The sequence below is a fragment of the Pavona decussata genome, unplaced genomic scaffold (assembly GCF_977016875.1).
Source record: "Pavona decussata unplaced genomic scaffold, jaPavDecu1.1 SCAFFOLD_234, whole genome shotgun sequence".
NCBI classification, from domain to species: domain Eukaryota; kingdom Metazoa; phylum Cnidaria; class Anthozoa; order Scleractinia; family Agariciidae; genus Pavona; species Pavona decussata.
In genome coordinates, this window is record NW_028145639.1 from 1,090,786 (window position 1) to 1,105,000 (window position 14,215).

General features: G+C 39.3%; 2 protein-coding genes across 2 annotated transcripts in view; both read right to left on the minus strand.

Annotated features, from left to right (window-relative positions):
- Nucleotides 1-840: 840 nt before the first annotated feature.
- Nucleotides 841-9,479, minus strand: LOC146458028 (anoctamin-4-like). Its single transcript, XM_085091181.1, has 5 exons — nt 9,156-9,479; nt 5,222-6,768; nt 4,485-4,609; nt 3,544-3,964; nt 841-2,843 (listed from the first exon to the last, which is right to left on the minus strand). The coding sequence occupies exons 1-5, from the start codon at nt 9,477-9,479 to the stop codon at nt 2,546-2,548; spliced, it is 2,715 nt and encodes a 904-aa protein (XP_084947307.1). The 3' UTR covers nt 841-2,545.
- A 3,562-nt stretch (nt 9,480-13,041) lies between these two features.
- Nucleotides 13,042-14,215, minus strand: part of LOC146458029 (anoctamin-4-like) — a 7,808-nt gene continuing 6,634 nt past the window's right edge. The window contains exons 5-6 of the mRNA XM_085091179.1: nt 14,079-14,215; nt 13,042-13,414 (exon numbers count right to left, since the gene is read on the minus strand). The exon at nt 14,079-14,215 is cut by the window's right edge and continues 284 nt beyond it. Coding sequence (XP_084947305.1) covers nt 13,183-13,414; nt 14,079-14,215 — 369 coding nt within the window. The 3' untranslated portion in view covers nt 13,042-13,182. The remainder of the gene's footprint in view (nt 13,415-14,078) is intronic.

The window sequence follows — 14,215 nt, forward strand, 5'->3', positions numbered from 1 at the left end:
CTACTGGTTAGGCTTAGTACTGAGAGAGTTACAAAAATATTCATTGGAGTATGTAGATTTTTTGGCGCTTTCGATTCCAAACCCTTTCTGGATATTTTTCACCATGTTATCCTGCTTACCCGTGAAACAGGGGCCAAGAGTCTTTTGAAAACAACGCTACTCAGGTTTTCTCGCCATTTATTTTCTTTCGTCAATTTCCATCATTTTTTTTCCATCTGTAATTGTTCTATGTGGCAAATAAATATTGTATTGTATTTGTATTGTAGACACGGTCTCCGCCTCTCGTGGTTGCTTCGTCGCCCGACAAAATTTGATATTTGGGTGCTGACAATACCGCCAGTTACAAAGGCTAGGTCTGCGCCGACCGCTTTTACTTTTTTGACGGCCTTTAGCGCACCTATCGTCCTCGGAGACCCAGGGGCAGATAGCTGGGTCAGGAGGGATACCCGTTTTGACTTCCTCCTGACCCAACTATCTCCCCCCTGGGTCTCCAAGCCAATAGCACTTGTATGCAAGCCGTTAATCCTTGATGTCGTTCTTTTTCCGAGTATGCCCGTCACTGACCGGAAAAAAATCTCTATCGTGCTCTTTCATTCGTTCACCAGGCTTACAGTGAGACGCGCTTTACCGTGGCCACCCAACAAACGTTTTTCACAAGTTAGCCAATCAGGATACGCGGATTTAAATAATGGTCACTTTTCCTTGCAAAGTCCAACAAGCAAGTGACGTAACAACGAATTATTGAAAACATGTCGTTTTTTATTTTATGGCAAACTTGTAAAAATATGTTTGTTGGGTGGCCACATAACATGTCATTTCTTTCAATACGCACACACCTCATAATGTTCCCAAGTTTATTTATCTTCCAGTTTATTCTGATTTATCGGCTTCAAAATAATATTCCTTTGGGTTGTGACACTGATATTTTTAATTACCTTTCGAAATAAACGTCAATTTGTCCTTTTCTAACATGAGATATGCTGAACCAATACCAAGACGTTTGAGTGATCAGAGTACTATAGAGCACCATTCCCATCTTATTGACTACAATCTTAGACAAAATAAAAAAAAAATTAACCCCCCTCTCCCCCCCCCCCAAAAAAAAAAACAATGACGAATTCGCGTGCAAAGCAAAACGCGCCTTTTTTCCATCATTGAAATTAGGAGGGGGGGGGGGGGGGGGGCGAGGGGTGGTGATAATTTTTTATTTCAACTATTCAAGATTGCAGTTTGTCCGCCGATTTTCTCACCCTTTTCCCCCATTTCCCCCAAAATTCTGCTACGAAAACCACTTTTTAAATTTTGGTATAGTAGTTAACCAACTTGACAGAAACAGTCAGACCTAACTATAATTTGGTTTACATAACATTCACGCTTCAAAACTGACTGACCCATCTGACTCCTCAACAAGTTTACATATAACAAACTGAAAGAGCCTAGTCAAACGTGTTGCACCGACAAGAGATTAGAGAACCGCGTTAGATTCTAGTACGTGTGCGAATTTTTTCAAAAGAGACAGAATGCGCACGCGTGAACCAGTGTCATTTTGGCGGGAAAACGAGATAGCTGTCGTCATTTTACTACGAGACTTTTTAGAAGGGCATAGTGACGGAAACAAGTCTTTGAAACGAAGGTGATATCGTCTTTTCGCAATAACAAAAGGGCATAGCCGGTCATCATTCAAAACAACTGCATCAAGTTCGTCGCTCATAAAGAGCAAAAAGAACGACTTCCTTGTAGATATCTCTCCTTTACTGACTTCTTTATATTTCGCTCAAAACCTGAAGTCAACCGGCCTGATCTCTTATTCGTAGTTGTACTCGTACCGGAATCTTAAAGGGTCAGTTATTAAAAGATAGTTTAGAAGGTGTTTAACAAAACCACGTTCTAAGCCATTTTCAATTTTGCCAACAGTCATATCTAAACATTGGCTGCTACTGACGGTAACAAGAAGGCCTAGAAAACTACTTATCTACTTAAAATAAAACCACTACAAACAGATTTTGAGGCCCACTGATTGTCTTCCTTTAAGCCACGGTCTAGGTTAGGCTTTGTTTTTTTATCTATCTGTTTATAGGTGGGCCATTTTATGTAGAGTGACATATGTTTGGTCAATGTTTTTAAGCCTTCTTGACACTTTTTACAGTAGACATCGTTTAAATTTTCAAGTGTTTTAGATCGTGGTTATGTTAACTGGCCACGTCAGAATAACCGACCCTAAACCTTTTTGAAAGCGCACGAAAGGTCGGTAGTTGCGAGAGAGGAAAAAAGGTGAAGTTTCGTCCCTGCTTTGGCTTTAGTGATAGTCTGTTTACTCTACCTTTTTTAGATGTGATTATTAAGTTCAATAGTAGCTTCCTTACGGGCGAGGCCCCAAACTCTGAGAGAGGACAAATCTACTTTAAAGTCCTCACCGCGCTAAACGTCGCACGTCTAGTTCACCGGCATCTGGCATCGAACTTATCTACGTTCTTAGGCTACCGACCTTTCAACAGTCCAACCGAAAGTGCAAAAAAAAAAAAGAAAGAAAGAAATTAAACAAGATTTAGAGGTCGGACATAAGTGCCGGCTGGTCAGACTTCTTATCATCTCCAGTATTTTCCTCTTCACTTTCATCTTCGTCATCACTCGTCGTTCCCAGTTTTTCTTTCACCACCTGCTTTTCTCTCTCGCTCTTGAACTTCAGGTCCTCAGGAACATCCGGGACAATCCAGGCTATGAGACTGCTGATTGAGTACACCACGAATTGGAAGACAACCACAAAGGCCAGTCGGGCGGCGACCAGATTCCAGTATTCCTTGGAGTAGTGGTAAGGATAGGTGCTGTCATGGTAACTGGCATACCTTTGAATGCAAATAAATGAAGAATATGGCAGCCAATTAGAAATCTAATTCTATTTACGCGAGTCTGACCGTATAGCTCAAAGTGGTGTTGAAATTGTACGCATGCTGCCAAAAAGTTGTATCAGGAGTCCACGAGCCTATATCTCTCATACTCAGCCTTTGTATCAACCCCTTACCGATGCGAGTATATTTAGTTTTATAACGTTCCTTTGGGAACTTTTGAAAGCCCATAGCTCAAATGCTTAATCAAAGAAGTAGCAATGACAATTTAAAAGTTGTCATACGTCATACCTTTTTTCGGGAAATAAATCTACTCGGGAAAGGGTTGACTCAACACATAAATACAAATAGAGGCTCGGGGATCCTCTCGGAACACAGAAGTGTTAAGGTCTAATGTGCCACATTTACAAGTTTTTTAATGGTGTCTTATGCCCCATTCACACCAAGGCTTAATCACGTTTAAAAGCTGTTTTGTTAAACACAGTTGAAAATTGTTTCCTTCGTAAAAGCTGCTTTCGGATTTTTGTCGACTTCAGATTTAGCGCGAATGAAAGCATAAGTTAAAGTTTACTTGAATCCTACGTCAAAGCCAATGGTTCAGCTTTCTGTTACCAATTATCATTTTGTTAAACCTGGTTTAATTAAACATATTTTGTTGGCGTGGATGGGGCTTTAGCTTTGAGATGAATGGCAATATTACCTGCAGTAGTCTCTGGTGTAATTAACATTCATAGTTGGGTCTGTCGGCTCGGTCCCAGGCTCCCAAGTATAGAGGGTCTTCAAATCGATGGATGCAAGACTGTTGTTGATGTAACCTTTCAGTGTCCCTCCACCCGGTGAATTACGGTCTGGGGCATATTGATACCTGTAGAGCAGCTTAGGGATAAATTCGGATGTGAATGCCAACACGAACGCATTCATTAACACTGCCACCTTGGTGATTGAATCCAGTACACTGTACCAGGCCCCTATATCTTCAACACGTACGGTCTGGGGCCGTCTATGATAACACACGAAGTTAATGGCATCCACACGAACTTCTAGGATAGCGTTAATGAGAGCGAAAAATGGTGCAAGTGGAAAGGCGGCGACAAACATGGTTACAAAGCCGTACTGGAGAACTGAAAATTAGATTTAAAACATGTGATTGTTAATTTTAAGCAAATACCAGGCGTTAAAATCCAGTAGTCTGTAATGTATCTAGTACTTCGTCTGAGTGAGAGTAACCCTGAAGGGCACTGATATCGATCGCCGTAACATTTTCACAACGTCCATATCATAAAAAGGTATACGATGAACATGCAGTACTTATCTCACCCAGTAGAAATAATAATTTTGTTTGCCGGTGGCTTTGGGTGTAAAAAGTAAAGATTGGAGAAAAACTGAGACAGGTTCAGGAGGCAGTTTTTGATTTGGAAAATCAGTAAACAGTTTTTACAACTGAAGAAAATACAACTGAAACTTTAGACATTTTCTGTTACAAAATATCGTTAAAAATTGGGACTGATATCGAGTTCGGCCCTTAAAGTTCTCTCTTTACGATAGATATTAGCATACAAAATTAAGTAAACCATTTGACTTAGTGAAATGATCACGAGATGAGGTATTTGGTGAGTTTCCCTATCAGTACGCTTTTCTTACCTATCTCAAGGTAGTCCCAAAACAAGTAATGATCCTCCAGAGAACTCAGATCATGGTCCTTGATATACTGTGGACGGTCAGTAGAATCATCTAACTTCCTCCTTTTTAACCACAACATAAACGATCTACACCAAAGCAAAAGTGACTGAATTTAGACTTCACAGAAAGGAAGAGATACTAGAGTGGTCTGATCTCCAGATTATTGGTAGTAATTACATTGTATGTCTCGGCTATTTGGAAGGCATGAGCATTCCCCAGGAACATTTAATTTATAATCTGTAGGAATATTGTATATTATCTTTAATGTATTTCTGTATACTGTTGTTGTATTTCTGGTTAATAGCAAAATGAATGAATGAATGAATGAATGAATGAATGAATGAATGAATGAATGAATGAATGAATGAATGAATGAATGAATGAATGAATGAATGAATGAATGAATGAATGATTGAATGAATGAATGAATGAATGAATGAATGAATGAATGAATGAATGAATGAATGAATCATCGTCAACCATCTTCAGATCTTCAAACAAGACGCGTCTAAATGCCTTTTGTAAACATACTTCCCTGAAGTGCAGTATTTTCTCATCTACATATATTAAAATCGAACTGTTTCCAAACCTGAGATAAATAATGCCCAAATGGGGGTATGAAAAAAAAATTATCTTAAACACGTTTTAGAGAGTGAAAATAAGTTGATAAGAAAGAGGGTTTCTGCGTAACTACTTACGGAATACCAACTTCGATGACGTTCCCAATGAGCTGTTGTCCTACCATGATAATCGAGATCTGAATAGCCAGTTCCAAGAAACAGCCTTGCTCACTGCAGCCGTTCAACCGGTACTTGCCCAAAACCCGCGTGTACCTCCCCGGTGTACCAACTATAATCTCAGACTTGAAAAACGCGATGTAAATGATCGACGAAAAGGTATTGACGAACTGGAACAGGGCCATTTTCATCGTGAAGCTGTCTTCGTAGGAACTGCGCGTTGCAGGGTTCTCCCAGTTGGTTAGCCATACTGCCAGTTTGTTATAGACGTACTTTAACACTGTGATGGCCACTAGGTTAATGCAAGCTGCTAACGCTGTTGTAAAAATACGAGCGCGCTTCTGGACTGTTCGATCTGGGTTGCTACTCAGAACAGCAAAGGCAGCCGCACGGAATACTACCACACCAATCACTGCAGCAATCACGAGAAAAATCATGAATGCGACAAGACTAAAAACGAAAGCAAAACGACGAAAACGCTTGATCTTAGTGGCTCTGAAAATAATCTTGCCAGTGTCTGGATCTGGTTTGAAGGGATTGAGTTCCTCTTCAGTGAGGGACCTGACATACGCTGGACGAAGGGGTTCGTCCTCAGCTTCGAAATCTGCCGTGTGCCATTCATGTGCAAGGGTGGCTTGTCGGCGCTTCCAGAATTCAAGGAAAAGCGTGGCCCAAATGGACGCCACGAAGGCAAGAATAAGGGTGCCATCGTTGTCAAAGACGTGCGTAATATAAGCATAGAGACACGTGGTCGGAGCCAGGTTCCAGTAGCTGCACTGTTTGTCACAGAGAGGACACATGTACCAGACGCCTTCATTTTTGTCGTCGCAGAGATCCTGGACCGGGATGTGAGACCCTGTTGATATAATGCCATATAAGAACACAATCAAGGCAACAATGGCAAGTGGAACCAGCATGGCGGTGTAGAATCCAAGCCAGGCGAAGTACAGGCCTATCTCATGACCAAAGTAATCCTTGATGGCATCGTATGGCTGGTATTTGAACCATCTGCCAAGTCTAGCCCAGTCCTTTCTCAAGCGTTGGCGATCGTTGACAGGCATTTCTCCCTCCCTCAGTTTTTCTGGCCCTTCATGCAGAGGATAGTGCGAGGTGTACACTCCATCCAAAACAAGCCTGTTGAGACCCACGCACTGCGGTTCTTTCGCAAAGCGAGTGTTTCCAAGGATCTGCTGTATGATGCACAATCGATCTACAGTGCTGAAGAAGATCTCCTTGTCTTCGTGGTTCACGAATTCTGTTAAATGCTCTTCTTTGAAGCGGCCCATGAAGTAATCGGTCTTTTCTCTGACCGTTGGATCACGCAAACGCAGTGGATCTAAACTTGCTAGTTTTTCCACCCGTTCAGGACCACACAGAGATTCCAATAGCGACTTAAACTGGACATCGTTTGGTTGAAGAGGCACTTTCAATCTCATCTCCTCTGCACGCTTGGCCAACAGCTCCCAGGGAGCATAAATCAACACAAAGTGACGTTCAACCTGAGGGTCCTATATAGCAAGAAAACAACCAAGAAAAGATTTAATATTCGTGTCATCATGAAAGTTTCATATATTGTTTGCTATTATGAATAATCTAATAAACATAGAGGGTAATATAAAATGGGAGTGGATGTTTTACAAACTTTTAATAATTACACTTAGCAACGCTGACATCGTTACCATCAGGGCATGACCAGCAATATGGTTCTGCATGAAATTAACTTACTTACTTACTTACTTACTTACTTACCTACCTACCTACCTACCTACCTACCTACCTACCTACCTACCTACCTACCTACCTACCTACCTACCTACCTACCTACCTACCTACCTACCTACCTATTAACTTACTTACTTACTTACTTACAAAGCACTTCCGCGGGGCTTTCTGTACCAGGAAGTGTTTTTTGATGTTTTTGGTCATGATGAATTGTGTCAAGAGTACAACATTGAACTCCAGTCTCAAAATTCGTACGGCCAAAGAGCGAAAAATGCATGTTTCTGTTTAAACACGTGGTCCCCAGTTAGAAAAACGTTCTATGCGGTTTATTATTCTAGAAGAAGATACATACTCTATTTGGTTGTTATAGTCATTTGCTTGACTTGGACCAACATGAACGAAAAGGGCGGGATGCCGACTAAAAGTTCTTTTAGTCAATCAGTCAATTGTATTCATTTTTAAAACGTTGCTTATGCTTAATGCAGGTCAGTTTTAAAATCGTTTTCGTTTAATACCAATTACCAAAAAGCCATAATTTTAATTGAATCCAGTAACTGTTGGTACTCTCTTAAGAAAAGGTTGACATATACAGAAACTAAAACAATAAAGAGATTGGTTTTCCAGTACACTTTGACTTTCCCTTTAAACATTCGAAGTTTCTCCATGGGATACCCACAGCCTAAGCAACTGCGAAAAGGAAGCATGAAAGCCTGTACAAGCCTGAATATTTGTCTAGGTTTCCTTTTCGTACCTGCTTAAGTTACGTACACAACTGGGTCGGTCTCTCCGGCATTTAGTAATTTTTTCATCCACAGTTGAAATATTTGAATTTCATATCTCACTCCTACATCCATACGTCGTCAATGTTATCAGGTGAGCATGATCCATGAGACATATTAATTTGGCTTTTCGTTCATTTGAGTTACTGTATATATGAAGAAAAAGTGAACTATTCATATATAATAATGACTTCAGGTAACTGAAAGAACGAATGTGTCACCACTACAATAATACATATTTGGTGCGGGAACAGGCGTCGATACGCAAGCCACGATCCTGTCTACCGCATTGAAGAAAAACTAATATCTTAATTTCGTTTCTTGTTTTCGTTTCGAACTTATGACCTAAGGACACAACTTGCCATGTCGTCAATCACGGGCAGCTAACGAGAAAATTTCAGCAAAAATACTTAAAGTGTTGCCTCTTCTGTTCCCAGTTCGTCTTGTGGCCTTTGAAGGCATATTTGAGTAAGCTAATACAGTTTGATCTATTTCACTAAAAATTTAAGTTGCAGAAAGTTTTAGGAAATGGAATGTTATTTTCCGAATTCATACGAGCTGCCGTTCTCTTTACGAAAATGCTAGCTGACCCTATTTCGAATTTTTACTGACCGAAATATTTGTCCCCTCCAAAAACGAAAAGAACTAGTTTTCTAGAGTTCCAAATTTTGAGCTGACATTTTAGCGAAAGATCAGTAGATTTTTTTTAAAACTAAATTCGAATTTCTAAGGCGGTTGGGGAATTCCGAACAGATATCCAACGAAATGAACTGTTGAGTGTCCTGATCAATGGGGATGGCGACCATTATTCTCGTTAATTTAGTTTTTAGTTTTAAAAACCACTCTACAAAGTCCCCTGCAAAACACCTAGAAGTCAACGAGCGTTAAGCCAATACCCCCTGCAAATCACTGATTCTTGATATATTGAGTCGCTATCATGGCTGTTATATTGCAGTGAGAACAGAAAAGGAAACTTGAAAATAACAGGTTTCGCAGAATGAAAGAAAACACCCTCGCACCTTCAGGCACCGTTTCATGCCAAAAGCCAAAAGTTTGAACGCTGAAAACTTGGTATATTTGGGATTTACTGGCAGTTCGTACCTCAATGTTTTCTTAGAGTAGTATGTGAAATTACATCGAAAATAGTTATAATGATTATGCAATGAACGTAATGTCTTAAGTCCGGCTGTCCAAGAAATGTGTGGAACTGAATTGGATTAAATCTCCGATGCGCTGTATCAGTTAGTACTTCAGTTAGTTTGTAAGCTTCAAGATTTTAAACGCTAAGTTACAACTATAGTGTTTATCCACCAATATTTGAAAGTCCTTCAGTTTGATCGACGGCAGTTTGATGACCAAACATTAGTATGAATCAAAACAACTGATTACAATACCTGTTCTGCAATGATACTCTCGTGTCGTAGAACAAGCCCCTTCTTTTGCAAGCGCTTTTCATAGAACTTCCTCGATTTTGTTAATGCCGCCGCTTCCTTCTTCGTCTCTTCGTCTTTCTCTTCGTTCTCTTTACAAGTCTCGTATACCAAAACGTAGTCGATACGCCCGCCTCTTTCTGCAGGGTACGCTGTACCAGCCGAAGATTCTGTTAGTGGAGCATTCTCTGCCTCTAGCTCGACTGGCACATCGTTTTGATTGAGCTCCGAGTAGGTCCCTCTATCCATGATTGGATCCTTTCGTCTTTGAAACACTCGTGATAACATAGACGACGAATTTTAAATTGAAACACAAAAGTAAAGTTAAATATTCCAATACAGAACTCGATGTTTCAATTATACAAACAACGAAGATCAGTGTTTCTCGCGCGCAAGTCTTTCAAATGATCCTATATATACTGTACTGAGGGAATTTAAAGACGGAAAGGGATTGCCACCGTGTCCAGATCTCTTCAAACAGCGAGCAGAAGTCTTTCGAGAATGTTACCGAACAACACCCCTTTGGCCCCCTAATATAAGCACAGAATTGATCTGTAAATAGCCCATAAATATTGATGACTGCAGTCACATTTCGTACATAGAATAATCGGACTTTTTTCCATTCAAGTCACGGTAGCGTGTTCATTCATTATAGTCTACCCTTATTACGACACCTATAGTGTTGTTAAAGTTTGTACATTTACGGTGTGGATAACAAATATACAAGGAAAATGATTAATTCATTACTCCAACTGAACAAACATCTTACCTTCATGAAAATTCTAATTAGTCCATAACTTTTTGCGCCACGTTAGCCAACTCTCGCAAGCGATTTCCTTCGTTAAGCGGTGATGGAACTTTTGTGATGAAATAACAAATAAAACCCACATCAGTACTTTTAACTGATAGTTTATACATGTATAGACAATGTAAAATGTATCTCACCCTCAAACGTTTGAAAAGCCAACATCTCATTTGAAATTCTTATTCATATTTTCAAAGATTTTGAATCTCCATCGATACATGCAACCTTCAGTTGCTTAGGGATTAGCAACCAAACCAGTTGTCTTCAGCTTGAACTGATTAAGCTCTCGTTCAAAAGAGTTCAGTGAAGGCCTACCAGACTCTATTGGATGAGTTATCATGAATCCTCCTCGAACAAGACATATCTACTCTCGCGTGACTCTAAGGAACAACGACTTTAAACATATACTCATCACACCTACCTTGTCGCCCGCTGACAGCTAGTCATTGAGAAATATCGATCGTTCTTTGACATTAAGCATCTTTACAAGTGATAAGGGTTACAAGCGCTTTCAGTCTGAAGATTGCTGGTCTTGCGCATCAGGCTCTAAATTTTTCAAGAAGTAAATATTGGCGATGAAATGATTTTTTAGGCAAATTTAACTCAGGCTCCGTGTACGAGGTATCACTCTTTTTTCAGTAAAATTCGCAGGTGGATCGACTTGGCATAAGGCGACCTGCTTAGTCGAGTTCAATGTGCGCGACGAATATAATTTATTCCGAGGTTGTAGTGAGGCTATCTCAGGAGCATCTAACATACTGGAAAATAACATTGGAATGGAGATTCAGTCGAAAGATGGATAACAGGTGGCTCTCAAACTCTAGAGCTAATGAGAGGAGCTGAATGGGTTGAGCTATGAACCGTGAAACGACTTTTTCAATCCCTAAATAAGAATCAAGCAACCATGTTCCCACAGAATTGTAAAAAGAAATAATAATCATTAAATAATCGGAAAATACTGATTGCAGAAGGACGAATCAGTCAACAGGGGGAGATAGCGTCAGTTTGACGTCAGTTTCGTATCCTATGAAAGCACCTGCAACTGATTTCAAGATGAAACTTTGTCAAATTGACGGAATTCTAACCGTCACCTGATAAATAAGGTAGTATTTTAATCTCAGCTGTCACCGTCAAAATTGCTATTGGGGAGCTTTAATATGTATTACGACGCCGACGGATACATATTTACGTTGTCTGAGATACTTTGTGATATAAATATTCCAATCCGCTTAACTTATAAAAGTATGGCCAAATTATCCGGGGCGCCCGGTTGTTCGAAAGCCGATATGATTAACGCTAATCCCCAATTAAAATTAACCAAGGTTTTCATATCGCTTATTAAAACATTTTTCAAAAGCTCTTTTTTAAGCTAATAGTAAAGAACAGTCTAAGTCAAAACTAAAGGGTAAAAATCTTTTGGAAAGATCTTTATTGATTGGCCAGTCATTAAACTTGAATCAAAGCTCATGTTAACCCAGGATTAGCTTAATCAGGCTTTGAACAACCCAGAGTGTCCATGTTCTCCTCAAAACTTTGAATTTCGATATTTGCTCTTCGTCTACCGTTCATACTAAATCAGCTCAAGCAGTCGCTCAAAGCAGGTTGACAATGACAAAGAAAGCTCAATCCCATGCTTTCCATTTTTATGAGCGTTTTAGTATCGTTCCATTTTGCTGACCAAAAACGCTGTTTTCAGAGTTGATGTTTTCCAAAATTTTCAAGTTTTAGAAAGCAGCGACTAATGACTTTTAAGACGAAAATTTTTTGTCATTTTATCGTTTTCATAAATAAAGAATGTCTACTAGATTTCCTGTTATTGTAGTTACGGTTTTATTTGAATAGTAATGGTTGAAGTTTTTTAGATGCAGATTTTGAAATTTCTCTCTATCAAATACATTTTAATGATTTTTTTTAACAAAGTAAAATGAACGAGATTTAAAGGAAATTAAAGATGCTTAGCTCCCACGCTGATATCTTTTTATAACTTAACAAATACAGAGTAAATAAACTAATCCTCAAAGACCTAGGGAGAATACATTCCCCAGAGTAAAATGAGGGCCTCTGTTTTACCCTTGATTTTTTTTTCACCGTTTCTCTGTTTTTTTTTTTTCGTTCGTTTTAAGTTGCACCAAGTGCCTCTGCAGCCTGTTCTTGGCCCAACTTTCTACCCCTGAGATCTTCGAGAATATAAACAAACTGATTAGCCATCTCTTACAATTACTCAAAACATGTTTTTTCTCTTTAAATGTGAGGCCCTGTGTCCTCCAGAATCCCCGTGAAAAGAAAGTGAGCGACTGGAGATGAGGTATATTGTTAGGGCCATGACGAAATCTGCTTCATCCTTCATCGTTTGGTCATGGATCCTAGAAAGACTCTTTCTAGGATCCATGGTTTGGTCATCATTTCTTCCCGTTCCTTCCCGAAACACTGTCTTTCGGTTGTGTTCTTTAAACCTTAACCCTTTCCTCTATAGCCAAAATAATGTAGATTTTTAATCCGTACTTAAGAAAAGTAGACCGTGATAGCATTACAATGCCACATAATAGCTTTCGTTTCAGTGGTCAGGCTTAGTTACCTAGAAACGCAAAGAGCTACTGAAAGTTAGCACCACGCACTTTTACAGTATATATAAACCACAGGAAGAGAAATTTGAATGGTCATAGGGAGATAAAACAGAAAAAAATTCTAACGCAAGATTAGCTTCAGACCGTTTTGGGGTCAAAATAGCCTGACACAAAATTAACGTATTTAACGAATTCATGGTGCCTCTTTTTTGAGGTTAAAGTGACGTCAAGACTCGTGGCATGTAACTATTGGTAAATTCTTTTCAATAAAACCTTCCCCATCGTCTTTGTACTGAGTTGTAAACCACCGTAATGAAGCATTGTGCACGAGGAAGGGCGCAATGATAAGAGGAGGTCTGAATACAGACTGATCGATCAGTTATAAGCTGGGAGCAAATATTTCAACAATCGCTCGACTGAACAGTTAAGCTACGAGAATGAATATATAAAAGTATCATAAATTAACGCTGCGCATAAAATATTTCAAATATATATGGACGTCCATCGCAGTTATGAACGCATCTCTAGAAAAATGTTCAATCAGTAAAATTGTCTAGTTTTCCCGTTAATAGTTCAAGTGCTTTTTCTCAGTTACAATCTAAACCTTATAAGGCATTTACTATTACACATTCGCATTATTTTCTTGCTTGAATATCGCCTTTTCCAGCTCCTTTTCTCGCTTCATTTTAAATGCCAGTTCTTCAGGAACATCAGGAATCGCCCAGGCAATAAAACCAGTGATGGCATACACTACGAACTGAAACACAAACACGAAGGCAAGTCGAGCGGCCAAGATGTTCCAGTATTCACTGGATCGCTTGTATGGATAGCTGTTCTGATAGTAACCTTTATACCTGAGGGGAAAAAAGGAAGAAGGTGTAAAATACATCCATTTACCTCGACAGTCTTTAAATTATCATAGATTATCAAAACTTCAATTGAGTTGACTTGAATACAAAGAAAGTATGAGCAGATGTGAGGGTTTGTTCCAGAAATGTTTTAGATATTCATGACAAAATGTTAAAAATATGAGATCTAGCCGGGGCTAATATCGATGTTAAGAGAACTTGCGCACGACAATTGAGAACCAAAGATTTCCAAGAAGTTTAGGTTTTTCTTTCAAAAGGCGGCTGTTTTCCAGGTTTAAAAGTTAACAGTGAAACATTTTGATTATCCAATGTGATCATTAAATTCTCACAGTGTTAGATTTCTGGCAGTTAAGACAGGAGAACTATTAAACTGTTGAGAAAGAAATCGTTAAACTGAACGATAATCCTTGATCATTGTAAAAGCCAAATCAGCCATGAAAATGGCAAAGATACAAATAAAGAAGTCATGGTTGCTGCTTAAGGTAAAGATTTTTCAGCACCCTTCTAAGGATTCTAAACCCTTATCCTTTGTTTTTAAACAAGTTAGAACTCGTTTCTTGAGATGTTTCGCGAAAATGGCCAGAGTTTGCATTTGAAATCCACAGATATACAGTAAAAAAAAGAAGAAATATATTGAACTTATTTTTACCTGCAGTAATCTCGAGTATAGTTGAGAGTCTTAGTTGGATCCGTTGGTTCAGTGTCGGGTTCCCACGCGTACAGGGTATTCAGATCAATGACAGCAAGACTATTGTTAACATATCCCTCCAAAGTTCTTGACCAGGA

Excerpts from the sequence above, each read along its gene's own strand:
- LOC146458028 (XM_085091181.1), bottom strand. The coding sequence starts at position 9,479 with ATGTTATCACGAGTGTTTCAAAGACGAAAGGATCCAATCATGGATAGA. Across the intron at positions 4,610-5,221 it reads GTCATCGAAGTTGGTATTCC|ATCGTTTATGTTGTGGTTAA; the intron begins GTAAGTAGTTAC and ends GCTTTGGTGTAG. Across the intron at positions 2,844-3,543 it reads TACACCAGAGACTACTGCAG|GTATGCCAGTTACCATGACA; the intron begins GTAATATTGCCA and ends TTGCATTCAAAG.